This window comes from Cornus florida, unplaced genomic scaffold, assembly GCF_030987335.1.
Source record: "Cornus florida cultivar Cherokee Brave unplaced genomic scaffold, ASM3098733v1 CherokeeBrave_3.0.0_Hap2_Chr05, whole genome shotgun sequence".
NCBI lineage: Eukaryota > Viridiplantae > Streptophyta > Magnoliopsida > Cornales > Cornaceae > Cornus > Cornus florida.
Window position 1 is genome coordinate 13,668,177 of NW_026775575.1, and position 27,059 is coordinate 13,695,235.

At 36.8% G+C, this 27,059-nt stretch overlaps 2 protein-coding genes across 2 annotated transcripts; both read left to right on the forward strand.

The window, feature by feature from the left end:
• The first annotated feature begins 4,133 nt into the window (after positions 1 to 4,133).
• LOC132306131 (pleiotropic drug resistance protein 2-like) lies at positions 4,134 to 13,125 on the forward strand. Its single transcript, XM_059803377.1, has 20 exons — positions 4,134 to 4,852; positions 5,295 to 5,415; positions 5,570 to 5,658; positions 6,009 to 6,093; positions 6,208 to 6,498; positions 6,573 to 6,663; positions 7,013 to 7,913; positions 8,005 to 8,165; positions 8,318 to 8,421; positions 8,550 to 8,712; positions 8,802 to 8,882; positions 9,318 to 9,433; positions 9,691 to 10,023; positions 10,113 to 10,403; positions 10,490 to 10,573; positions 11,077 to 11,210; positions 11,327 to 11,554; positions 11,666 to 11,837; positions 11,956 to 12,210; positions 12,560 to 13,125. The coding sequence occupies exons 1-20, from the start codon at positions 4,479 to 4,481 to the stop codon at positions 12,827 to 12,829; spliced, it is 4,344 nt and encodes a 1,447-aa protein (XP_059659360.1). The 5' UTR covers positions 4,134 to 4,478; the 3' UTR covers positions 12,830 to 13,125.
• A 117-nt stretch (positions 13,126 to 13,242) lies between these two features.
• On the forward strand, positions 13,243 to 15,429 carry LOC132306132 (uncharacterized). The gene is made up of 2 exons (XM_059803378.1): positions 13,243 to 14,799; positions 15,033 to 15,429. The coding sequence occupies exons 1-2, from the start codon at positions 14,229 to 14,231 to the stop codon at positions 15,068 to 15,070; spliced, it is 609 nt and encodes a 202-aa protein (XP_059659361.1). The 5' UTR covers positions 13,243 to 14,228; the 3' UTR covers positions 15,071 to 15,429.
• Positions 15,430 to 27,059: the final 11,630 nt, after the last annotated feature.

A 27,059-nucleotide genomic window follows, 5' to 3' on the forward strand; every position in this document is an offset into this window, starting at 1 on the left:
ACCCCTAACATTCTTACTAGAAATTATTGATACTAGATCAAAATGTCTTTGGTTTGGTGGTATAACCCCTAACATTTCCAAAAACCCTAACAACTAACAACATTCTTGTTATAAATTATTGATGCTAAATCAAAAAGTTTTTGGTTTAGTGGTATAACCTTTTCATTTCCAAAAAAAATGGAGGGGATAGAGCCTGACGTGAGCAAAAAGAATATGTGTATTTGCTTTGAGAAATTATTACATAATCTTTGGAGTTTCTAGAAAATTCATAACTTTTAATTTTTGAGCAAAAGAATATGTGTATTTCCTTTGATAAATTATTACATGGTTCTGCAATCATTGGTACAAATCAACATTTGACACATCAGTAAATATGTCAGGATAATATAAGCTTTAGGGTCGGTGACAAAAAACACTAATATAGTATGCATATAGAGTGTGTAACATCTATACATTTTAAAATTCTTAACATTTAATTTTTGAGCAAAAAAAGTGCACCCCTTGGGTATATGCACGGGTGGAGTCAGAAATTAAATCCAAGGGACATAGTGTAAATAATAATAATAATAATAATAATTGTAATGACTCGATCATTTTCCATCTTTTCTTTTTCGGTAATTTTTTTTTCGTCTTTTCCCTATTTCGTCATTTTCTAGTCTTTCATTTTTTCTTCCATAACCTCACTTTTCGTGTTCGGATTTGATTCCGGCTTTGCATACATCCGTGATATTTAATTTTTGTAATATCCACATTTTCACTTTTGTAAGAAAGCATACTAGTCGCTTACTTTCCTTGTAAAGGGTATGGATGCATAACTTTTGGTAATATTCATAACTTGTAGGGTTTTTGGTGTAATTAAGTAAAACAATTATTTTTCGTCTCAGGGACTATTTTGTTATTTATTTTGGAAGATATTTTCAAAAAGGATTTTTTTGCAATTTTTTGAAAAATGTGATAAGTGTCACACTCTCATGGTGCCACTTGTTGATTTTGTGGTGGAACCGCTTGAAGGCTTAATCTCTTGACACATGGAAGGTAGAGATTCACCTATTTGTTGGCCTAGGATTGGAGCACTTGTTGCCTTAGATGAATGACAAGTGTAGGCTTAGGATTAAGCCTAGGAAGGAGCCTTAGATGAATGACAAGTGTAGGTCTCACAATTAGTCTTGCAAGTGTGTGTGTGAGAGGTAGTGCAAGAGCACCTAGTGAGTGGAAAATCCTACCACATTTAGTTTAGGGTTTGTGTCTTTATTTCATTTCAACACTTTCCTCTCAAGCCCTAACCTAGCCACCATTGAAGCAAAGCTAAGTTTAGAGCTTTAAGCTTCATTTTGGCCTCCTTCCACTCACCCTAGACCTTTAAGCTTGGAATACTTTAGATTCCTCTCACTCTCCTCTACAAAACCCTTGTTTGGTTTTCTATTTTCAAGCTTGGTTGTCTTGGATTATAGAAATACAATTTTCTATTGAGGTAGGGGGTGTTCTAAGTTATGTTTTTGATACTTTATATGCTTTATATCTTGATACAAACGGAATATATGTTTCTAATCTAAATTTTAAGTGAGTAGTTAATGGTATCTTGCATGAAATTAAGTTAGGACATGATTTTTGGAAAGGCCATGACTTGATTAATAACATATATTAACTTGGGATTATTTAGAGTTGCTTTGAAATTTAGAGAAAGTAATGGATTAATTTTATTAATTTTCATTTATATGTTCTCATGATTTAAATCAAGTTTTGAACTAATATATGTAATGACCATGGTAGGTTCCTTAACATATATTAAATTGAACATGTTTGGATGAGAAATGAAAAATCTAGAGGAATTAAGTATTTTGTGTAATTAATTTCCATCTTTGTTGTATTAATGATTTAAGTGTGTATTTTGTGTTTATTTTCATATTTAAATTATGATTTTAGACTTGCATAAAAAATTGTGAGATTATGTACTTGATATGGACTAATATTGTTATAGAAGGTAACAATTTGTACAATGATGTTTCAACATTCTTCATGCCATTATAATTGTGAACTTAGGGCATGTATTGTGTTTCCAAAATTGGTTTGTGCATGGTAGATGGATTTACATTGTGTATGTATGTTTATGCTAATATATCTACGTTGTTGCACAAATTGTTGATTTTGAAAACTTGGGATGTCGTTATTATGACTAAGGTTAGGGCATGATTCTAATACGGGGGATTATCCCTCTACAAGTCTAGTGCGCACATAGGGAGGTTACCCGTGGGCTAATAACCCTAAAGTAACTATAGTGTCAGTCTGATTTGGCGTGATGTACAAGTATCCACTTTGGTTTGATTTCACTCTTTAAATTCTAAGTTGATAACCTTGTGAATTTGTATCTCATTGCGTCTTGTTGAAAGTTCCAATGTCATTTAAATAATATGGATTAAATTGTATTGAATTGCAAATTTTGTGTAAAGATAAGCCTATGCATGTTCATTCTCTACGAGTAAATTTGTTTATTCACCCCAAAGTTACCAGGTGTTTTAGTGATTCTTGAGTCTAAGTTTATTAATTTTTCATTATCTTTTCAATGGTGTTTTCGGTAGTACCCACTTTCGTTTTTAAAATGACCATTTTGCCCCTAGGTTCATTCTTATCCATTTTTGAAATATCACTTCCGCATTTGTTTTCCTTGGATTCTGTGACCTCATTGAGGGTCACATTGGCTAGAAATGTATTGCATCGCTAGAGATCGTTGTGTTACCTTTTGCTTCCGCATTCTAAAGTCATTATTGGATCTACATTTGGTCTATCATAGGACACACTGACCTAAAAATCAGGGATGTCACAATAATAATAATAAATATGACAATAAATATAGATATTTCAAATTAAGAGGTAAAAAAGATAAATTATTCAAAATAATGTGTCAATCGTTGAGTCGTTTAAAAAAGATAAATAGTAAACAAAAAATTTAAAAAGGAAAGGAAAATGAGAAAACTTTGAAAAGGAAAGGAAAATGAGAAAACTTTGAAAGGGAAAAAAAAAATTGGACTTTGATTCACAAAAGGAAAAATTGACTTTTTTGTTTAAGCAAATTAAACAATTTAAAGAGTAATAAAGAGAAGAAATATAAAATTTAATAGATAATTTTAGATAATAAATCAAGGGGCATTATATAATTTTTTTTTATATATGCATATAAAAATATACAAAATTTAGTATAGTAAATGAGGTAAAGTAACCCAGGGGCACATGCCCGGGCATACACCGGCTCCGCTTTTGGGTATATGTCTACAATCCCCCATGCATTTTAAGAAAATTTTAATATTTAATTTTTGAACCAACAATTGGTGATGTGTCGAATGGTAATTGACCGACCGTAATAATTTTAAAATTTACTTTACCAATAAAATAATTATATTGGTACCCTCGAGGCTGGACTCATTTGTTAAATGAGTTTAAGAAACGTGTTGGAGCATAGCTTTAAATATTCATTAACACCAAATCTCATTTGCAGTCCTTTAGTAATATAAAATTGGAGAATAGCTTTAAATATTCATTAACACCTAATTTCATTTGCAGTCCTTTAATAAATATAAAATTAAAATTGGTGAATTTTAATCTGAATCTCATCCATTCCAAGACTCGGACTCATTTTTTTCCATATTCTCGTGAAACATGAAAATGATACTCCTCCAGATCTGACTTTTGGTTCACATTTACGTCTCATGTTTTTTTCTATTTTTAACCTACTCAAAAAAAAAAAAAAAAAACCATAAAAAAAAAATTCCTTTAATAAAAAGTGGGACCCACAGACTTGGTCGTCTTCATTGAGAATGCCAATAAAGTATTTTTTTTTTTTTTTTTTGGGAAGTTTGCCAATAAAGTATTCGATGCAACGAATCAGCTTCTTCAATTGGTCAGCAAAATACAACTAACAGCGTGGTGCTCAGATTAATGTTACTATATTTAACCACACACATTATTCTCTATGCTAATAGCCCGTTACCAGGCAAATCACCACCACTCGTACAATCAGCAAAAAGTTACTATCCAAATCTGAACGGTCAAGATCACGCCATCACAACCATATGTTATTAGGAAGCGTCGCATTGGATTCCCAACGTTTTAAGTAATCGTTTCAGCCGCGGGAACAATAGCCTCATTTTGACCAGCTGACTTTGAAGAGAGAGAAGGAAGTTTAGAGAGAGAAGGCAGTACTCTCAATCATGGACTTCTACATCTCTATATAACCCATCTTCTCCAAAACTGTTTCATCCAACGACTTTCTTCAGATCAGAGAATCTTTTGGCCATTGAAACTCTGCTGTATAGATCCATTCATTGGCCGATCAATTCATTGATTCAAACTGTATTTACTTGTAGTTTATGATATCTTTCTGGGTTTTTCAAATCAATTAATATATATATATATATATATATACACACATATCATCGAGTGAAGAAGAAATTAAAGGAAGGAGGAGAAATTAAGTGAGAGAGAAAATGGCGTCGGCTTTGGCGGGCGGCGATCTTGCCCGGACGGTGAGTAGTAGTAGTAGCAGGAGGAGTTGGCGTTCGCAGAGTATCCGGGACGTATGGCAGGGGCAGCCGGATGTTTTCCAGCAGAGCAGCCGGCGGCAGGTGGCGGACGACGAGGAGGAGCTGAAATGGGCCGCCATAGAGAGGCTGCCCACCTACGACAGGATGAGAAAGGGAATGTTACAACAGGTGATGAGTAATGGTAGAGTAGTCCAAAATGAAGTTGATGTTACCAATCTCGGAATTCAGGACAAGAAGCAGTTGATGGAGAGTATTCTCAAGGTCGTGGAAGATGATAACGAAAAATTCCTGAGACGACTTAGGGATCGAACCGACAGGTTAATCAATCCATCTCTTTTGTTTTTTTGTTTTTGTCTCTTTGTCTCTTGTTTATGTAGAATGTGTACTATACATGTTTAGCCCCAATTAACTGTTGAGTTGGAGACTTCAGTACTCTTGGGTTTCAGATCTTGAAAAGTATAAGATAAATATTTTTGTTTTTATATTTTTAACTTTTTCAATGGGAATTGACATTTTTTTTTGTTGTCTCACTCTGCTGGTTTATTTCCATGTTAGACTATTCTCCATTAGAAGAAGAAATTTTAAGAGTCTAAATCCGACCAACAGTTCAGTTAGAGACTTCAGTTTTCTTTCAGTTTAAGATCATGAAGAGTATAAGATTCAGAAATTTTTTATTTCTTTTTCTTGGTGTTTTTTTATTTATAAATTAATTAATTTATTTTTGAATGGAAATTGACCGTTTGTTTTTCATGGAAACAGGGTTGGAATTGAAATTCCAAAAATTGAAGTCAGATTCCAGAATTTATCTGTGGAGGGAGATGCATATGTTGGGACCAGAGCACTTCCCACTCTTCTCAATTCCACCCTCAATACAATTGAGGTAATCTTTTCTGTTTCTTGGCAATGGAAAATGACTTTTTATGTCAAAGAACAACACAAGTTTCAATTATTCATTTCAAAAAAATGTTTTTATCTTTTCTTGTTTGTATTATCTAATGGTGGTGCTCTCTCAATTTTGATTTGTATGTGAACAGGGAATTCTTGGAATGATTAAGCTTTCTCCATCAAAGAAAAGGGTTATCAAAATACTCCAAGATGTTAGTGGAATTATAAGACCATCAAGGTATTTACATGAAATCCTATACAAGTAACTGCTATTAGCCATCACTGCAAATTTAGTTCTGTACCCAAGTATACCCTTTATTCCTAGAGGCCATGGCCATTGTGTGGTGCCGTGATAAAATCTCAAATGGTAGGTGTAAAAATGGGGATTTGAGTATGCATGAGAACAACCAGTTTGTTCAAATAATATTATAGCTTAAATTTGCAACCACTCCATCCTTCATTATGGGAACCACATTGGGTATTGGCATCTAAAATGGCTACTCGTGTCATGTAGCCACTGCATATTAATTTTTTAAGAACTTCCTTTGTGTTCCATTTATGGATTTCCTGACTATTTTGTTCTTTCAGGATGACACTGCTCCTAGGGCCTCCTGCTTCAGGAAAAACAACTTTGCTACAGGCACTTGCAGGGAAGCCTGATGATGATCTAAGGGTTTGTCATCCTTTCTTTTTTCTTTTTACTGCGTGTTTCTGTCCAGTGCATATAAACATGATTATGCCCATTATTTTTTCCATATACTTATTTATAAATTGGGATTATGAACAGATAAAAGGGAAAATCACCTATTGTGGCCATGAATTTAAGGAATTTGTTCCTCAGAGAACATGTGCTTATATTAGCCAGCATGATCTTCACTACGGTGAGATGACAGTTCGAGAGACATTGGATTTCTCCGGACGTTGTTTGGGAGTTGGAACCAGGTATGAAATGTTGGCAGAGTTGTCAAGGCGAGAAAAAGAAGCAGGTATTAAACCAGATCCTGAGATCGATGCATTCATGAAAGCCACAGCCATGGCTGGCCAGGAAAGCAGTTTGATCACAGATTATGTTCTCAAGGTCTGTTGCTTCTATATCAAGCTCATCCTTTGTGTTTCTTTTAACAAGCCTAACATCTTCTGATTTTCTAACAGCTTCTTGGATTGGATATTTGTGCTGATATTATGGTGGGGGATGATATGAGAAGGGGAATATCTGGTGGACAGAAGAAACGTGTTACTACTGGTATGTGTAAATTACATTTAATTTTAAAATGTCATAATGGAAATCATTTTTTAACAAATCAGAGCATATTGCGTTATGACGTAAAATTTGTAAGTCATATTTGATTTTTTCCAAACATGCGAACAATCCCACACTTGGTAGTGCACAAAGTTGCTGCTTTCTTCTGTGTATGAAAAGCATATGTCTCATTCCTTAGTCAAAAGCTAAATTTTACTTGTGATTTCTAATTGTTCAATTTATATAATTCGTAAGCCTTTTTTTTTAAATTGAGGTCATTTTCATCCTTGTTTGTACTTTAATTTGTTACCACTTCATGATGTTCTAACTAGGACTAATTTACTCAATGCAGGGGAAATGTTTGTCGGACCAGCAAAAGCATTTTTCATGGATGAAATATCAACAGGGCTGGACAGTTCCACTACTTTTCAGATTGTGAAATTTATGAGGCAGATGGTTCATATCATGGACGTAACCATGGTCATCTCTCTCTTGCAGCCTGCACCTGAGACATTTGATCTTTTTGATGATGTTATCCTACTTTCAGATGGTGAGATTGTCTATCAAGGTCCGCGAGAGAATATTCTAGAGTTCTTTGAGTACATGGGATTCAAATGCCCAGAAAGGAAAGGAATTGCAGACTTTCTTCAGGAAGTAACTTCTAAGAAGGACCAAGAACAATATTGGTTCAAAAAGAACCAACCTTACAGATATGTCTCAGTACCTGATTTCGCACGGGCCTTCAACTCTTTTCACATTGGGCAACAACTCTCAGAAGATCTTAGAATTCCGTACGACAAGTCTAGAGCCCATCCCGCTGCATTGGTGACTGAAAAGTATGGTATCTCCAATTATGAGCTCTTCAGGGCATGCTTCTCAAGGGAATGGCTGTTGATGAAGCGGAACTCTTTTGTCTACATATTCAAAACTACCCAGATTACAATCATGGCAACAATTGCCCTGACCGTGTTCCTAAGAACGGAAATGAAAGCTGGTCAACCACAAGATGCTGCAAAATTTTGGGGAGCACTATTTTTCAGTCTCATTAATGTGATGTTTAACGGGATGGCAGAGCTTGCAATGACAATATTCAGGCTTCCTGTATTTTTTAAACAGAGAGATTTCTTGTTCTATCCAGCATGGGCTTTTGCCTTGCCAATTTGGATCCTTCGTATTCCCATTTCACTGATGGAATCTGGGATATGGATAATTCTTACTTATTACACCATTGGATTTGCACCTGCTGCCAGTAGGCAAGTACAAATTCATATACTTCAGTCAAGTTGAATTTGAAGGTCTTTCTAATGAGACTTTTATTCATTGATATATTTCCAACTTGTGCAGGTTTTTCAAACAGTTGTTGGCTTTCTTTGGTATACATCAGATGGCTCTCTCTCTCTTTCGTTTCATTGCAGCAGCTGGGAGGACACAAGTTGTAGCAAACACACTTGGTACCTTCACCTTGTTAATGGTTTTTGTGCTTGGAGGCTTCATTGTTTCCAAAGGTTAGAAATCCAATCATTACTGCATTCCCAAATCTTATCTGCGAATTGTTTCAAATTCGGTTTGATAAGTCACAAACTGCCAGCTTAATCCATATTCTTTCAAGATATGTGTATTAAACGATGAATATAAACATTGGGTTCTCGGTGTGCAGATGACATTAAATCATGGATGATATGGGGCTACTATATTTCTCCTATGATGTATGGTCAAAATGCCATTGCCATGAATGAGTTTCTTTCTGAGAGATGGAGCACTGTAAGATCTCCAATTGCTTTACAGTGATTTTAACATTCATTTTGGAGAAGCAAACTCCTACATATTTAAAATTATTATTATATCATACATGTTTAATATTATTATTATTATTATCTCTTTTGCAACAGCCCCTGCCGGCCAACTCTTCACAACCTACAGTTGGAAAGCTTCTTCTAAAGGACAGAGGCCTGTTTGTGGATGAGTATTGGTATTGGATTTGTGTTGGAGCGCTTTTTGGGTGGTCTATTCTTTTTAATATTCTTTTTGTTGGGGCCTTGACATACTTGAACCGTAAGTCAATATTTATCGTTTATTCTTGTAAATTTTTATGATGTTAATAAGATCATTTTCTGATTTTGTATTCCCAAATTCAATCTCAGCTCTTGGGGATTCTAAAGCTGTAATCGCAGACGAGGATGGTAATAACAATAATAAGCGGCAAATGACATCGAATGCTGAAGGTTTGTGATTTCATCAACTTGGTGGTTTTCTAACTTGGTGGTGTGGTAGCAAATTATCCAAGACCTAAAGCATATAGAAAAGTTGATTAAACTTGACAAAGTGCCAAATGAGGGCACCAGAGGGACTTAAAGGAGGTGTTAGAATACATGAATTGGATCTTCAAAAAAGGAACTAGTTTTGGATTCATGTACCATTAACAAATATTAATAATTTGACAACACAGACTTTGATGTTACTTGAGGCACTAAAGTTGAGATCTGACTTGAGATAGGTAGATATGAAAACTTGAAAAGCCTTTATCTAATTCTTTCCATTCACCAGAATCACCACGTATTATCCTTAGTTCATGTCATCTTGTTTAGAACAAACATTGCAACTAAGATGATTAAGTATGCTATCTTGTTAATCTACTTATCTAATGTCAATCATTACAGGTATTAATATGGCTGTGAGAAATCCTCAAGGGAATACTGGAAGAGGAATGGTTTTGCCCTTCCAGCCTCTCTCACTTACATTCAACCATGTGAATTACTATGTCGATATGCCTGCGGTGAGTCTTTCTCTGATGATTTATATTTATCTACAAACAATGATTCAAAGGATAAAAAATAATAATAATAATAAATAAATAAATAAATAAATCCACAGTATTAATTTAGAACTTTTCCCTAATCAAGTAGGTTTAGATTTAAGATTACAAAACACAATTTCAATTTGACTATATGATTGGGGAACTTATATAAAATTAAGTGTAGATCTTGATTCCAATATAATATTTATATTAATATGTTTGGATTTACATATCAGGAAATGAAGACTCAAGGGGTTGAAGAAACCCGATTACAACTGCTACGAGATGTTAGCGGTGCTTTTAGGCCAGGTGTTCTGACGGCATTAGTTGGTGTTAGTGGTGCTGGAAAGACCACTTTGATGGATGTGTTGGCAGGGAGAAAGACTGGTGGTTATATAGAAGGAAGCATAAACATTTCAGGTTACCCAAAGAACCAAGAGACATTTGCTCGAGTCAGTGGTTACTGTGAACAGAATGATATCCATTCTCCCTATGTTACTGTTTATGAGTCAGTCTTATACTCTGCCTGGCTGCGTCTTGCTAAGGATGTAAACACAGAAAAACGAAAGGTTTGCATGAATCACCAGAAATATGTCTTTTTCTCTTCCATTTCAAGATTAATTTGACTGAAGAGCTATTTGTTCCTTTCTTACTATAGATGTTCGTTGAGGAAGTTATGGATTTGGTTGAGCTTAATCCCTTGAGGAATGCATTAGTTGGACTTCCAGGTGTAGATGGTCTTTCAACTGAACAAAGAAAGAGGCTCACCATCGCCGTTGAGTTGGTTGCTAATCCTTCAATTATCTTTATGGATGAGCCCACATCTGGCCTAGATGCCAGAGCTGCTGCAATTGTCATGCGTACTGTGAGAAACACAGTTGATACAGGGAGAACTGTTGTGTGCACAATTCACCAACCAAGCATTGATATTTTTGAAGCTTTTGATGAGGTATGGTTTGTTCCATGCATCTTATTTATTCTAACACAATCATTTTATGCACTCTGTCTGATATTGATATCATTGTTTCTTTGCAGCTGCTTTTGATGAAGAGAGGAGGACAAGTGATTTATGCTGGATCTCTTGGTCGCCAATCTCACAAGCTTGTTGAATACTTTGAGGTGAGATTTTCTGTTAGCTGTATGCCTTTGGTGCAATGCTGACTTCATACATAAATTTATGCTAAATCTCTTGGTTTAAATGGACAGTTTCCGGATCACCAGCATTGTGCTCCCACAATAGGGGATAAACACTATTTGAGAACTTATTTTTGTCTATCTTTCTATTGGTGCACTGCCAGACAACCTATAATTTCTCCTCAAATAATCTAGTCTAGTTTGGGATAGACTTCGCTGCTAATAAACTAGTATTGATTCCTAAAATTTTCACTTCGATAAAAAATATTGAAAAGAGCTCCGTGGATGTAGGGCTGGTTTGTGCCGAACCACGTTAAATCATGTGTTTTTGTGTGATGGCTTGATTGTTTTTTGCTTTGCTGGTTTTTTCGTAACAGAGCTGAATATGTTTTCTTAGATGCTGAAGGGTCTTGAAGCCTATATTATTCAATTTGAAACTTTCAACCATCCATTATCCAAGTTTGATTAATAACCAACTCCTTTTGCAGGCTGTCCCAGGGGTTACTAAGATTAAAGAAGGTTATAATCCAGCTACCTGGATGCTGGAGGTCAGTTCTTCTGCAGTCGAGGCACAACTTGATGTTGATTTTGCTGAAGTTTATGCCAACTCCAGTCTCTATCAGTAAGAAATTACAACAATATGATATTCAACATCTTGTCCTAGACATTGTTTATATCACTCTCTCTCTCTCTCTCTGTGAACTAATTTTTTTTTTCTTTTCTTTTTTCCTTTTCCAGGAGAAATCAGGAGCTTATCAAGGAACTAAGCTCTCCAGAACCGGGTTCCAGGGACCTCCACTTCCCCACTAAATACTCACAATCCTTTGTAACACAATGCAAGGCTTGTTTCTGGAAACAACATTGGTCATACTGGAGGAACTCACAGTATAATGCAATCAGATTCTTCATGACAATTGTTATTGGTGTCCTTTTTGGTGTTATCTTCTGGGGCAAAGGAGACCAAATGTAAGTTTAAAAATTCACTATTATTATTATCTGCATGATTTAGTAAGTAATGTTATCATAGGCTGATTATGGTAAACCTTTTTTAACTATTGCCTCTTTTTTCGTCAACAGATACAGACAACAAGATCTGCTTAATCTGCTAGGAGCTACCTATGCAGCTGTCCTCTTCCTTGGAGCCACCAATGCTTCTGCCGTGCAATCTATAGTAGCAATTGAAAGAACAGTCTTCTACCGTGAAAGAGCTGCAGGAATGTATTCAGAGTTGCCATATGCATTTGCTCAGGTAAAAGATATTTTCAATATATGCATAATGTTGTGTATTCAGAGTTGCCATATGCATTTGCTCAGTAACATACATCTTTTTACACTTCTAATATTCTTCTGTTTCTTTTCCACTGCAGGTGGCCATAGAGACCCTTTATGTTTTAGTTCAAACCTTCATCTATTCTCTCCTCCTTTACTCCATGATTGGGTTCCATTGGAAGCTGGATAAAGTTTTGTACTTCTATTACTTCATATTCATGTGCTTTACCTACTTCACAATGTACGGGATGATGGTGGTTGCTTTGACTCCTGGTCATCAAATTGCTGCTATTGTCATGTCCTTCTTCCTGAGCTTCTGGAACTTGTTCTCTGGTTTCCTTATCCCCAGGCCGGTATGTATCCTAAATGTCGAATGTATTGAAAATTTTTTGACGAAAATTCCACAATTACTCATAAAAACAGTAGCCAAGCCCTTGCTGTCGAGAAGAAACCAGAAGTGCTTTCAACACTGGAAAGATTCTTTAACAAATTGTTTAAAAAATATATAGGACTTCATTGGTGTCTTTAGAAATATACTTGATATTCATGATTAAGTAAAATGCATTCAATTTTGAGCATAAAAACATCACATGGGCTTGTCAAATTTATTTCACGTGTTTTGACACAGTGCATATGCATATCACTTGAAAGCATCTCCTTTTGTAATCAAAATTATGACACTTGTGCTCAAAATATTTGCAGCTTATTCCCATCTGGTGGAGGTGGTACTACTGGGGTTCTCCAGTTGCTTGGACAATCTATGGCATCTTCACATCTCAAGTGGGTGACAGGAAGGGTCAGCTCGAACTACCCGTTGGACCTTCAATCCCAGTGGACCAATTCCTCAAAGAAAACTTGGGTTTCGATCATGACTTCCTTATACCTGTGGTTTTTGCCCATGTTGGTTGGGTCACCATGTTCTTCTTGGTCTTTGCTTATGGCATCAAGTTCCTTAACTTCCAAAGAAGATAGAGAAACTTCATTCCACTCTGGAGGATCTTTAGAATGTTAATCAGAGGGGAGAAAAGAAAACTGTTACCTCTCTAATTTGTCTTGAACCATTTTCTTTTGTTTGGCTTGAGTTTCTGTTGTCAATATGCTTGATTAATAGCTTGTAGTAGTTCTCCAAAACATTTCTTGGTTACTTCTGTATTATATTAGAATCGATTGCCTTTGCAAACACAGTATTTGTGGACTTGATTGGTACCTGCATTTGTAAAACACTTTGTTGGAAATCTTATCTATAAGTTGACTCAACGATTATGACAGATTTATTGGGTCTGCAATATAGACTAATTTTTAGGGATTATATTTTTATTCTGATTTAATTTGATTTTATTCTCTTTATTTTGATTTGATTTTATTCTCTTTTCCATATTTGTAATTTTCCGCTTGTATATAATGATAGTCAGGCTCTCAAATTGAGTACGTCAATTTTACCAAGTTATTTTTTGGTATCAGAGCCTTAAACCTACGCCTCTCCCATCTCTCTCTTTCACCGCCTCTTTCAATATCTCTCTCTATCTCGTTACAGCCCTTTCCCTATTTTCTTTTTTTTTTAACAGACCTTCTCTCTTTTTCAGGGCGCTGTTGCGACAGTCCTAGGGGGAGTCAATCTCCTCTAGGTTCGACCCCTGTAGGGGTATTCCCTTAGTCTTTTTCATGCACTAAGGGTCAGAAGACGTGTTTGTAATTTTTTGGGGCTGCCGGGATATTCGGCAGCATTTTCGGATCAGACCGCTGTGTCTCCGGCTTCTTGATTTGATCAAAATCAGGTTTATTCCTCCTTTATTTGAAATTATTGGTAATCTGTTGAATTGATCTATTTAATATTATGGCTGAATCAAGTAATAATAAAGAAACTTTCTTTTCGGCGCAACACACACCGGCTCAACAAGTTACTAGTGTGCTGTTGAATGGCCGTAATTTTGCATCCTGGGCTCGTTCCCTCCGCCTCTATGTTGGTGAAAAAGGCAAATCAGGGTGGATTTTGGGTACTGAAAAGAGGCTAGATATTAAAGATCCTAAATATGCTCAGTGGGATATAGACACCATTTTAGGATGGATGTTTAATTCTATGGAGGAACGCATTTATAATATATTCATGTTTTATGACTCTGTTAATGACTTGTGGACTGCTTTGAATTAAATGTATGCTCATTCTAGGAATGATGCTCGTATTTTTGAATTATATCAAGATATTGCTAAGGCCTCGCAGGAAGGCTTGAATTTGTCTGTAACTGATTATTTTGGGTATTTGAGATCTCGTTGGGAGGAACTAGCTTAATATGAGCCTCTCAGTGAATTTCCTTCTGAGGCAGCCTCTCTTCTTGTCAAATGTCTTGATCGTCAGCATACCTATCAGTTTTTGATGGGATTACGCCCAGAATTTGAACCACTAAAGTCTCAGATCTTGAATGCATCACCAATGCCATCCTTGTTGGAAGCCTTTGCTACTGTTGATGGTGAAGTACGCAGGCACCGTTTAATTCAGCCCTCAATTGTTCTTGTACCAGTGTCTGAGCCTATTGGGGATAGTATGGCTTTTGCAGCCAACTTTGGATCACGAGCTTCTGGAGGTCAGATTATTTGTCACCATTGTGGAGGGGTTCGACATGTTAAGGCTCATTGCTTCAAACTTCATCCTGAACTGAAGCAAAAATTTTCTAGGAACCGTTTATCTGGAACTGGTTCTTCTCGTACTGCGGCTGTTGCAGAAACTCCTGTTAATACTGGTGGATCTACTGTATTTCTTGGACTGAGCCAGCTTCAGTCTCAGATTGGGCATATTCAGGACCAGCTTGGCTCCCTTGCTTCTAGAGTTAGTGCTCCTTCAACTGCTCCCACTGCAACTTTTGCTACAGGTACTCCTACTGCATTTCATGTTAAGGCCAAGCAGCCCACTTGGGTTTTGGATTCTGGGGCCAATGATCATATGACTGGTGAGTTATCAGTTTTTCCTTCTAATATCATACCTGTTACCTAATCTGTGTATCTTGCGGATGGCTCTACATCTTGCATTCATAATAAGGGTGATGCTTGTCTGTCTCCTGATATTACTCTTTCATCTGTCCTTCATGTACCTAAATTTGCCTTTAACCTTTTATTTGTTAGCCGGCTTGCAAAACACCTCCAATGTGCAGTTATATTCTTACCAGATCACTGTTTGTTACAGGACCTTTGTTCGAAGAGGATTTTTGGCAGGGGTTATGAGCGTGATGGGCTTTACTACTTTGGGGAACCACCAGGAACGAGTCTTCAAGCTTCTATCCTACCTACTTCTAGTGTTTATGATTTTTCTTTTCGCACTTTTAGTCTGTGGCATGCACGTTTGGGGCATGTAAACTTTCAATATCTATGTCTATTGTTTCCTTCGTTAAATAAAGCATGTGAGGACCATAAGTTTCAATGTGAAGTTTATGAGCTTTCTAAACATACTAGAACTAGCTATATTTCTCATATGAGTCGTGCTCCTAGTATGCTTGATCTTATTAATTCTGATGTTTGGGGCCCTTCCCCAGTTACTGCTTTCTCTGGACATCGATATTATGTGACATTTATTGATGATTATTCTCGTTGTACTTAGGTTTATTTATTGAAAAAGAAATCTGATTGGTTTATTTTATTTACCCAGTTTCTTCAAATGATCAAAACCCAATATAACACTGTTGTCCGTAATATTCATTCTGATAATGGACGAGAATATGTTTCGAATGAGTTCCGGTCTGAACTTAATAAAAAGAGGATTTTACATCAACTCACTTGCCCCTATACTCCTGAGCAAAATGGCGTAGCTGAATGCAAAAACCGTCATCTTATGTCTGTGGTCCAATGTCTTCTGAGTGGTATGCATGTACCTAAATTCTATTGGCACATGGATATTCTTACAGCTACTTTTTTGATTAATAGTACTCCCAGTCGAGTTTTGGGTGGTAAGGCACCACGTCAAATTCTCCAGCCTGATTATACATTGTTTCACCTTCTGTCTCGAGTTTTTGGCTGTACTTGTTTTGTTCATAACCATAGTCCTTCTCGTCATAAACTTGATGATAAATCTATTAGGTGTATTTTCTTGGGGTATTCTGCTATGTCAAAGGGCTATCGTTGTTATCCTGTGACCAAACATATGTATCATTCTCTTGATGTGACATTTCATAAAACTGTTCCTTTTTATAGTACTAATTCTGTGGTACATGATTCTCTCTCTTGTGATCTGGAGAAGGAGATTTCTCCTATTGTCCGTCCTGTTCCTCTCTTTGAAAATCACACTTTCCTGGAATCTCCTTCTCTATCCATGCAGGGTTCCCCTCCACCTTTGCAGGTCTACTCTCATCGCCATCGCACTCAACCTCCCCTGCCAGAATCATCTTCAGAACCAGGTCCAGGTAACTCTCCTTCTCCTATTGCTCCTATAATTCCTAAGCGTACCTCCCGTTATCCTACCCCGTGATCGTCATCCTCCTAATTGGTATAGTTTTTTTAGTAGCACTAACCACCCTATTTCCCAGTGTGTCTCATATGATGGTATTTCAGGTGCATATAAATCCTTCCTGGGCAAGATTGGGACGATTTCTATTCCTCGATCTGTGTCAGAGGCCCTCCAGGATCCCAATTGGGTGTCTGCCATGACAACAGAAATGGATGCTTTACACCATAATAATACATGGGAACTTGTTGCTTTACCTTCTGGGGAGAAAACGGTTGGCTGCAAATGGGTCTTTAATGTGAAGTACTTAGCCGATGGTTCTATTGATCGGTATAAGGCTCGGTTGGTGGCCAAAGGCTTTACTCAGATTCCGGGCAAAGACTTTAGTGCTACCTTTGCTCCTGTGGCTAAGTTGACGTCTGTGCGACTGCTTATCTCCTTGTCTGCTGCCCATTCTTGGCCTCTGCATCAGTTAGATGTCAAGAATGCATTTCTTAATGGAGACTTACTTGAGACTATATATATGGATCCATCCCCTGGATTTTGGGCTGAGGGGGAGTATGCTGGGAAAGTCTGTAGGCTACGGAAGTCTCTTTATGGTCTGAAGCAATCTCCTAGAGCTTGGTTTAGTCGTTTCAGCGATGTTACTTTATCCATGGGCTTTGTGCGCTGCCACTCAGACCATACTTGTTTTATTCGACGTCGCTATGATGGTCGTTGCATTATGTTATTGGTATATGTGGATGATATCATTATCACAGGCGATGATGCTTCAGGGATTGCTCAGGCTAAACTTCATCTTCAAAAGTCCTTTGATGTGAAGGACTTAGGTCCTCTTCGATATTTTCTTGGAATTGAGGTTGCTAGATCCCGTCGTGGAATTTCTTTATCTCAAATGAAATATGTTTTGGATCTTCTTCAAGATACTGGCATGCTTGGGTGTTGACCCGCTTCCACTCCTATGGACCCCAATCTTAAACTCTCTGTTGAGTTACTTCCAGATCCATCCGTGTATCAACGTTTAGTAGATTGTTTTATTTACTTGACTAACACAAGGCCCGATTTGACATTTGTTGTTAGTGTGATTAGTCAATTCATGCATGCCCCTCGCTCAGCTCATATGGATGCAGTCTACCATATTTTGAGGTACCTTAAGTCGTGCCCTGGTCTTGGTCTGTTCTATGCCTCAGGAAATCAGTCTGGACTCTCATGCTTTATTGATGCAGACTATGCTGGATGTGAGACAGATAAACGTTCTACCTCTGGCTTCTGTACTTTCTATGGTAATCATCTCATATCATGGAAGAGTAAGAAGCAGGCTGTTGCTTTTAGATCCTCTGCTAAAGCTGAATACCGAGCTATGGCTCAAGGTACTTGTGAGCTCCTTTGGCTTCAATCAATTTTTGGAGAGTTGGGTCTTGTACAGAAAGGTTCTTCAAGGCAGTTTTGTGACAATAAATCAACCATTATGCTTGCTCTGATTCTGTTTTACATGAAAGGTCGAAACATATTGAGGTAGACATTCACTTTAATCGAGAGAAGGTTCGATCGGGTATCATTAATCCTATTTTTGTTCCTTCTTCAGAACAGACTGCAGATGTGTTCACAAAGTCTGTTGGGCCTTCTCTTCTCCAGTCTTCCATAGTCAAGTTGGGCTTAGTCAACATATTTGCTCCAGCTTGAGGGGGAGTGTTGGAAATCTTATCTATAAGTTGACTCAACGATTATGGCAGATTTATTGGGTCTTCAATATAGGCCAATTTTTAGGGATTTTATTTTTATTCTGATTTGATTTGATTTTATTTTATTCTCTTTATTTTGATTTTATTTTATTCTCTTTTCCATATTTGTAATTTTCCGCTTGTATATAATGATAGTCAGACTCTCAAATTGAGTACGCCAATTTTACCAAGTTATTTTTCACTTCTTATGGAATACACAATTGTTCTTCTCTTTCTTTTTGACTAAGCTGTGGCCTAGAGAGATACCTTGGCAGTGTATTTTGTTGAAGGTTTGTCGCCGCCTTCTCCTTCAATCTTTTGTGGCTTCTGCGGAGGGTATTTTGTGCGCGGTGCTTGAGCTAACCGATGTTTGGTAGGTTTAGCTTGGGATGTTCTTGTCCGCTTGGTTTTCCTTCTCTTTATGCTGGTCTGTATGGTTGGGCTTGTACTGCTGTGTTGATAGTGGTTCTCTTGGGATGTTGGGGATGTTGTGGTTGGTTTCTTTATGGTATCGGTTTGTAAGAGCCTTGTTGGCTTCTTTGCTTGTTGCCAAGGAAAATAAAAAAAAGGTACACATGGGCTCTTAAGTTTGATGTTATCCTCGGAAAACATGGCTCTTTTTGCTTCAACCATGTTTGGGATTATTGTTGTAATCACATTATCAAAAGAGGCATTATCTAGTGGCCTAGTTGGTAGAGCTATCAGTTTCTTGAGCGGATGTGCTCGTATTCAAATCCCTCCACCACCTAGTTTGCCAGAATAAAAATAAAAAATAAAATTATGTGGTTGTTGACACCTATTTTTGTAAATCACCGGGTGACTAATTTGGTGATGGTGTGGCAACCACCATGTAGGTAATGATTAAAGCTATAATAGTGTTTTGGTTTGGTGGGGATGCATGCACAAGATAATATTGTTGGAAGATGGTATGATTGCGTAGCCAAATAGGTTATGGAAAGAAAAACTATTTTGAGAGAGGAATAAACACGTTTTTCTTTATCCAATCTACTTTACTAAAATTACCGGTAATTTAAACAATCACACAAATTGAAAGTAAGAAAAGTTTAGAGTGATACCGGATTTTAGTAAGGAAACCAATTGGAAAACCTCGTGGTTTTGTGCGCTATCCCAAGCGTAAAAAGATCCACTATCTATGAAGCAAAGTACATCGAACTTTAACTCAGACTCAAACCCCTTCGCTTTACCAAGACTCAATCCGTGCAATGTATCTGACTTTACGACTTCCTGTCCAACAGTTCTCGACTTAAGACTTATGCCTCGAACCTTGTAGAAGAATTGCTGGTAGATCAACAACAATTCGCAAGCACCTTGATCCCTTCAAAGTGTGAACTGAATTTCTTCTTGTTTGAATCTGAATTTGACATAGAAGAAATAAGATCTGATGTGATGGTCCGAATTTCGAAGAACCCGGTGGTGCGTCAGTGAGTAACCCGAAACTGATCCGATAATGAATCCCAATACGGAAGCAATGAAAGAGAAGAAGTCTTTAGAGATGAATACCACCTCTAAGACGCCAAAGTGACTTCCCGAGAAGTCACGAGACTCAAAAGAAAACAATTACAGAAGCTAGGGTTTAAAACGGACAAAGTGAACCACTAGGGTAAAATGGTCATTTCAAACAGAATTGGGTGTCACCGTGCATACCATTGGATAGGCAACGAAAAATTAAAAAATTTAGACTCAAAAATCACTTGATTTGGAGTTACAACGAAAAAGTTATGCAATTCCAAAGTTTTACAAAAAAACTACCAAGTGCCCAGTGTGATCAATCGTTAAAAGCTAGGATTGATCGTAAAAAGTTAGGATCGATCGTAAATGGCTGGGCTGCGACCGTGAAGTTTTTGAAAACGCTTATTTTTCGAAGCAAAAAATGGAACTTTTTGGAAAAAGTTGGTGAAGCAACCCACCCTAAAAATGAGTCGTATAATCAACCATAGTCTAAACCACATATGTTATGCAACATAAAATGACCAAAATGCCCCCAAGATGAAACTATATGAAGGAAGTAAATTTTTGCTGAAAATTGAAATACATTCCAAACATCAAAAGTGTTTGGTCCTTGGCCTCATCAAAATAAATTATTTAGGTTCATAATACATAACAAAAAGGAAGGAAGGCATGCTTCTAAACAAGTTAAACATTTACCACACCTAAAGATTACTGAATCATGCTAACACTTGCATGTCAAAAGTACACAAAAGAAATCCAAATGCTACTCAAGCCAAGCTAGGGATGTTGAGCATCCAAAAAGAGAACCTCCTTGCCTGAAAAACAAATATCAACTAGGGTGAGTAAATGAGTTACTCAGTAGGATGAAGCGTATGCGTATAACCTAAAGTCTCAATGGTTTTTTGCAAGTGTAATATAAACCAAATACATGTGGATCAAGCCTTCTAATGTCTAGTTTCAAAAGGGAAGCTAAGGGATCATACTAAGCTACATTTGAAACATTTTGAAAGCAATCCACAATAGGTAATGTACTTAACAATAATGGAATCTCTAATGAAATACAACAAGTTACAAATCCAAAGTAATGTCAACTTGTAAATTGAAATGCGAAATCAGCAATAGTAATATACTTGCAAGAACAATTACCACAAAGCTAGTAGGATAACAAAGTTTACACCACTCCAAGGACTATAATTCAACACACGCGTAGACTCCGCTATGATGTAACTCACGCACGTGACTCTATGATGCAATGTGATGATATGCTGGAAATCACATCCGATTAAAATGATTGGTGCACTTCCGCACCCCACTGGCCAAGTGTGATTAAGGATTTTCAGCCCTTGGACTTGATGTCCACTTCTCAAGTTTGGATAGCTTCTATCTTTCAATCATGTCATGCATGCTGTACACACACAACTTGTAACCTCATGAACAAAATGATGACCACTATGCACCTAAGGCCAAAGTGGCACCCACACACACCATGATTCACATATATGGAAAATATATTAACAAGTTCACAACACTAAAACAATGTAGAATACTCAATAGTCATTCAATCATGTTCTTAACTTGTACACAATTATACTAATATTATGTCATTCACATATAGGATTTAATCATGCTAGTATTGTAAACCTTAGACATGCAATTACACAATTCATACTCTAAGTCTTCAAAACTACAATGGCATTTACAATGTCAAGTTTACAATGTAAATACAACTACACTACTACAAGGTTGTTAACATAGGCAATTTATTCATGCTATCAAAGTAAGCTTAAATCCCTAATTTTAGACAACCACATAATTTAATTTCACACAAAATCAATGACAAGAATAATCCTAGAATGTTGTAGTTACGACAACAAAATAATACTAGTATTTAATTCTTTACTAAATGAAACAACAACTACACAAGAGATATATCATATATAAGTCTTGCACAAAATGAAACCCTAGGATATATTAATCAAATTAATCTAATACAACCTTAGAACTTTGTATTACATGCATACAATGTATATCAACAACAAGGAACAAAAGATACAACAAGATTAAAAACATAAAGCAACCCCTACCTCACAAGAGAATTGTATATCTTGAAACCTTACGAAAATGGAAGCAAATGGGGGAACCAAGCAACGGTTTGGTAGAGATGATTGTGAGGAAGCTTTTGTCTTCAAGGTGGAAGACCAAAAGATTAGGGCAAAGGGCTTGAAAATGAGGAATGGAGGCTAGGGTTTTGAGGACAACAATGATGGCTCTTTGGTGAGAAACATGAAATTTCTAACTTTTCCATTAACTAAAGCCTTGGATAGTCAATTACACTACACCAACACTACCTCTCTCTCTCACACACACATCCACCCTCCATTTATCACAATCCTAGGCCTCCTCACAAGGTTTAATCCATGCCTTACACTTGTCACCATCCTAGGCTAACAAGTGTCCCAATGGAAAGTCAACAAATGGATCAATGAAAGTGTGACACTTGTCACATTTTCTCAAAATTGCTAGCTACTCCCTCCACTGAATATCTCAAAGAATAATTGTAAAAAGGTTCCTAAGACAAAATATCTTAAAAACTTAATTACGCAAATAACCCCGAAAAACAAAAATATTTTCGAAGAAACTATGCATCCATACCCCCAGAAAATAAAATTAAACGAGCATGCTTTTCTATGAATTTAAATTATGCATTGACAGTAAAAGACAAAATAATGCAATGCGTGTGGTGCCGGAAATCGGTTCCGGACACCGAAACCTACCTCGGGGTCAACAAAATCCTATGGAAACGCGCAAAAGAAAAATACAAATAAATAAATAAATAATAATAATAATAAAAATTTCAGAAAAAAGAGAAAGGTGACATGGTTATCACAACCTACCCTCCTTAAAGAGATTTTGTCCCCGAAATTAGACACATCGGAATCACCGAATCGTGAGACACATCACCAACTGAACCAACGTACAAATCCAAAGACAATCACTAAAAGAACTCTAAAACAACAACACATCGAATTAGGGTACCTAGCTAAGGGCAAGATGGTAGAATGAATAACGACTAGAACCCGCCCAAAACGTACTCAAATGTATGGTAGTATTGACAGTGTCTAAAGCCCGCCCACACATACTCGTCAGTAAGGTAGTATTATCGGCAACTAGCACCCGCCCACAGCACATAATTTTTTACGGTAGCATGATAGCATATAGCCCTAGTTTATAACAAGCCCCCACTAAGTCTACCAGTGAAATCTCACGATACAAACGTGTTAGTCCTAAGTTATCTTAACCTTTTAATGTCAAAAAGTGTGGTTTCAGTGGCTTCAAGTATGATTTCTATCTGCATTGTGTATTGAAATAAGGTTCAGGGATTGTATTGTCATTTACTACCTTGTATCACATTGTACTCAGTGGTCTATAATAGTGCATTGCAATGCTTTAGCCTGCTTTGATCAAAATCACTGTAACAGTGAAGGTTCAGCACTTCAGTGTTAGCTACAGGTGCTTACAAGGGTACTATGGTCTTTTCTTAGTTGTATTCCATTGTCATACGTGTGTCTTGATAGTTGCATTACATTTGACAGCCTTTAGTGAACCTGTATTGTGAATTATATAGTCTCGGCACTATCTGTTGGCTGAGAAGAGTTAAATATGTTTTGAGGGCATTATGGTCTTTTCTAGCTATGCTCAAGAATGTGACACATCTCAGTGGTCCTAGAGAGCTGGTATATGCAAGAATATTTCATTGCTTAGAGGCTAAGTTTGGACAGAATTGGAATTCAGCACTCATACTTGTTACTTGCTGCAGCTAGTGAGAATAGTGACAAATTAGCTGAGGTGGCAGGCCTGTATTGGTCCATTGCCCTGAAAATGTCTGAATTGTGCTCTCCTAATCATTGGTGGAAAGTGATAGGTGTATTGTAGCAGCTGTACAAGGGCTGCTGTGAGTACATTAGTATATATATGCTATTATAAGGCTCCTTAGGGTTTAAGCCTCTCGAATATACATTGCACATTGAGCTGCTGCTGAGAACCCTCGAGCATACTATGTCAAGCAAGTTTTTCTCTACTGTTTGATGATGATTTATGCAAGAAAAACTCATTGAATCAACTCTAAGGTGTATACTGATTGCTGAGATGAGCAGTGACTTTGTGTTTCAAGCTACTGTGGTCTATTCTGAAGGTTGATATAGGTATAATTCATCTTTTTACACTTGCTCAGACTGTGTTTCAAGTGCTGTTTGATTATACTTAGATATTTCATGATGATTTATGCTGCTAGCAAGTATATTTTGATGAATTAAGATTGTTAAAGTTGAGCTTGTGACTGAAATATGGTATGCTTTGATTCTGAGTATTCATATGCTGAGACTGAAGCTATTATGTGCTGAAGCTATTCTATGCTGAAGCTATTGTGTGCTGAAGCGATTCTGTGCTGAAGCTATTATGTGCTGAAGCGATTCTGTGCTAAAGCTATTTTGTGCTGAAGCTGTGTTGTGTTGAAGCTGTTATATGCTGAACCAAGGACTTTGACTGAACTTCGTGATATACTCATGCTGTGTTTGATTATGCAAAGCTATGAACATGAGTACAATAGTGAAAGAAGACTGTGTAAGGTGCTGGTGAATTGATCTCGAAAGGAATTTCCCATTTTACCCCTCAAACTCTAGATGTAGCAGATTGCAGTTTTGAGGCAGTAACTTGGAATTCTGTGTGGTCCAGCTTATTTTGATTATTACAAAGACTTTATTGTACTGAATTACATCTATAATGGTGTGAGTGGTGAGCTATGAGAGCTTATTTGGTCCAAGCATGGTTGCTTAGGACAGGGGGAGTGCGTGGATGCACTGTGGTATACTAGTGTATGTATTGGTTGTGAAAACTAGTGTTTATTCTTGTACCTGGGTGTGTGTAAAGAGTGAGACAACCGAGTGTGTAACAAGATACATACAGCTAGTAGTGGATTGCTTATTGGCTGAGGCTAAAAACCAAGGTTTTCCTTAGTTAAGAGGGTTTCCTTGTAAACCGTGTGTTATCTGTTCTTTGAATGCTTGTTTAGTTATTTTTAGAAAGTTTTATAAAGCAAATTTTTAACCAATTCACCCCCCTCTTGGTTCAACAATTGGTATTAAAGCTTTAGTTTGCATTTTGAGGTTCTAATAAGCCTGCAGTTGATCCCAGCAATGGATGAAGTTCAAGTTATCAACAAAGCTCCAGGATTTGAAGGTTCAAACTATGACTCTTGGAAAACTAGAATGGAAGCCTTCTTAATGTCTCAGTCCTATGATGTTTGGCATGCTGCGTACATGGTGTTATGATTCTTAATCCTGATAACCCCTCTACTAAAGATAAATTGGTTGTGGCTAATAATGGTAAGGCCAAACATGTTCTCTTTTGTGCCCTGAGGCAACAAGAGTTTACCAGAGTTAAAAATTATAAAACAGCCAAGGAAATGTGGGATTTTCTTCAGGCAGCTCATGAGGGAAATAAGGTTATTAAGGAGAACAAGATACAGCTATTCAAAGTTCAGTATGAGGTCTACAAGATGGAAGAAAGAGAAACTGTTGCTGAGTACATGTTTAGGATCAATGACCTTGTCAACAATATGAGAGCTCTTGGTGAAGATATTAAGGATGTTGATGTTTGTAAGAAGATACTAAGGTCACTCACTTCTAGATTCAATCTTAAAGTGACAATTCTCGAAGACAAAGATCTTTCTCATGTGAAGATTGATGAGCTTCAAGCCTCTTTCACTGCCTATGAAATGAGAATTGGTGTTCTAGCTGTTCATAGAAGAGAAGCAGCTCTTAAAGCAAAGGAAGTTGTTGAAGAAACTGAAACAAAGTCTGAAGATGATCTTGAAGAAGATAAGGTAGCCTACCTTGCTAAGAAATTCAGAAAGTTCAGGTTTAAAAAAAAGAATCAGTTGCAAAATTTAACCTTTTATGGTTGTGGTAAACCTGGTCATGTTGTATCTAATTGTCTAAACTCAAAGGGGCAAAGTCAAAAGAAGAATGAGGGTGGAAACTACAAAGGAAGGTTTAGTAGAAAAGCACTTATCTCAAACTAGGATGCAGTTCTTGAAGAAGACAAACTTGAGGAAACACAAGAAGATGAATGTCTCTTTATGGCTATTCTTGAAGCACCACAAATTCTAGTTTAAGTTGAAGAAGATAGTGACATTGAGATTGAGGAAATTCTTGAAGAATGTGAAAAGGCTTGCAGTGAAGTGTAATCAACAAAAGTCTCAGATAAGAAGGCTCAATTCAGAATTGCTGAAGTCCAAACAAGTTCTCACTAAACAATTTAAACTTAAACTGTCAATGCCGTGTTCAATTTATTTTATTTTTCAAAGCCTATTGAAATCTCAAGTCAACACTCAGTGGTCGACCAAGAAGTGTAAAGAAGAACTGTCTCTCATTCTTGAAGAAAGATCCCTAAAGATGGCTGAGATCTGGAAGCAATTCATAAAGCAAATTGGGAAGACTGGAATTGGTTATGTGTGTGATTTAGCCACAAAGGTCAATCAAACTCACTCAGTATTTGCCACAATTGGTGAAGTGTATGCAAGGTATCCTGTGATAAAACCCTTGAGATCAAAATTTGATTTGCTTGACAACAATTTTAATTCCTTGAGACTAAATAAAAGTGATTTTGTTACAACATCTATAAGGAACTTCAAAGTAACCAAAATGTATATGAAGAAGTCTGATATAGCTCAAGCTCCGAAGGTTAAGAACAAAGATTCTATTGTGAAATCCAGGATGATGTGGATTCCCAAGAAGTTAAACTCAATGAATTTGCTTGTGTACATAACCTTCAAGGCTCGTAACAAAGTGGACAGATGGTATATTGACAGTGGCTGCTCAAGACACATGACAGGTGATGGTTCTAAATTTTTCACTCTGAAACAATTTGATGGTGGAGATGTGATCTTTGGAGACAATCAGAAGGCTGAAATTGTTGGTAGAGGTACTATGAGCAAGTCTGAAGAATTACCTGAGATTCAAGAAGTCTTACTAGTTGAAGGACTCAAACATAACCTTCTCCGTGTAAGTCAGTTATGTGATAGTGGGTGGACTGTGTGTTTTGACAAAGAAAAGTGCAATATGGTTGATCTTAAATCAAAACAGGTTCTCTTTTCAGCATGTAGATCATCAGGAAATGTTTATACTATCCTGAAGAATTCCAAGCTACTCAATGCAATTTGACAACCTATAATGAAGCTAATCTATGGCATAAGAGACTAGGGCATCTTCATTCAAGAAATTTGTCCAAGATTTTGAAGCTAAAAGCTGTCAAAGGACTTCCTGAACTCAATTTTAAAGATGATCATCTTTGCAAGCCTATCAACAAGGAAAACAAATCAAAGTTTCATTTCCTTCAAAACAAATCAACACCTCAAGAGCACTTAACCTGATAGACATGGATCTTTGTGGTCCTACTAGAACTACTAGCATGGGTGGGAGTAAGTACTTCATGCTTCTTATTAATGATTTTAATAGAATGGTGTGGGCTTACTTCTTAAAAGAAAAATCTGAGGCTATTACACATTTCATTAAGTTTGTCAATCTTG

Excerpts from the sequence above, each read along its gene's own strand:
- LOC132306131 (XM_059803377.1), top strand. The coding sequence starts at position 4,479 with ATGGCGTCGGCTTTGGCGGGCGGCGATCTTGCCCGGACGGTGAGTAGT. Across the intron at positions 8,166-8,317 it reads AGGCTTCATTGTTTCCAAAG|ATGACATTAAATCATGGATG; the intron begins GTTAGAAATCCA and ends CTCGGTGTGCAG. Across the intron at positions 8,883-9,317 it reads AATGACATCGAATGCTGAAG|GTATTAATATGGCTGTGAGA; the intron begins GTTTGTGATTTC and ends CAATCATTACAG.
- LOC132306132 (XM_059803378.1), top strand. The coding sequence starts at position 14,229 with ATGGGATTACGCCCAGAATTTGAACCACTAAAGTCTCAGATCTTGAAT. Across the intron at positions 14,800-15,032 it reads GGCCAATGATCATATGACTG|GACCTTTGTTCGAAGAGGAT; the intron begins GTGAGTTATCAG and ends TGTTTGTTACAG.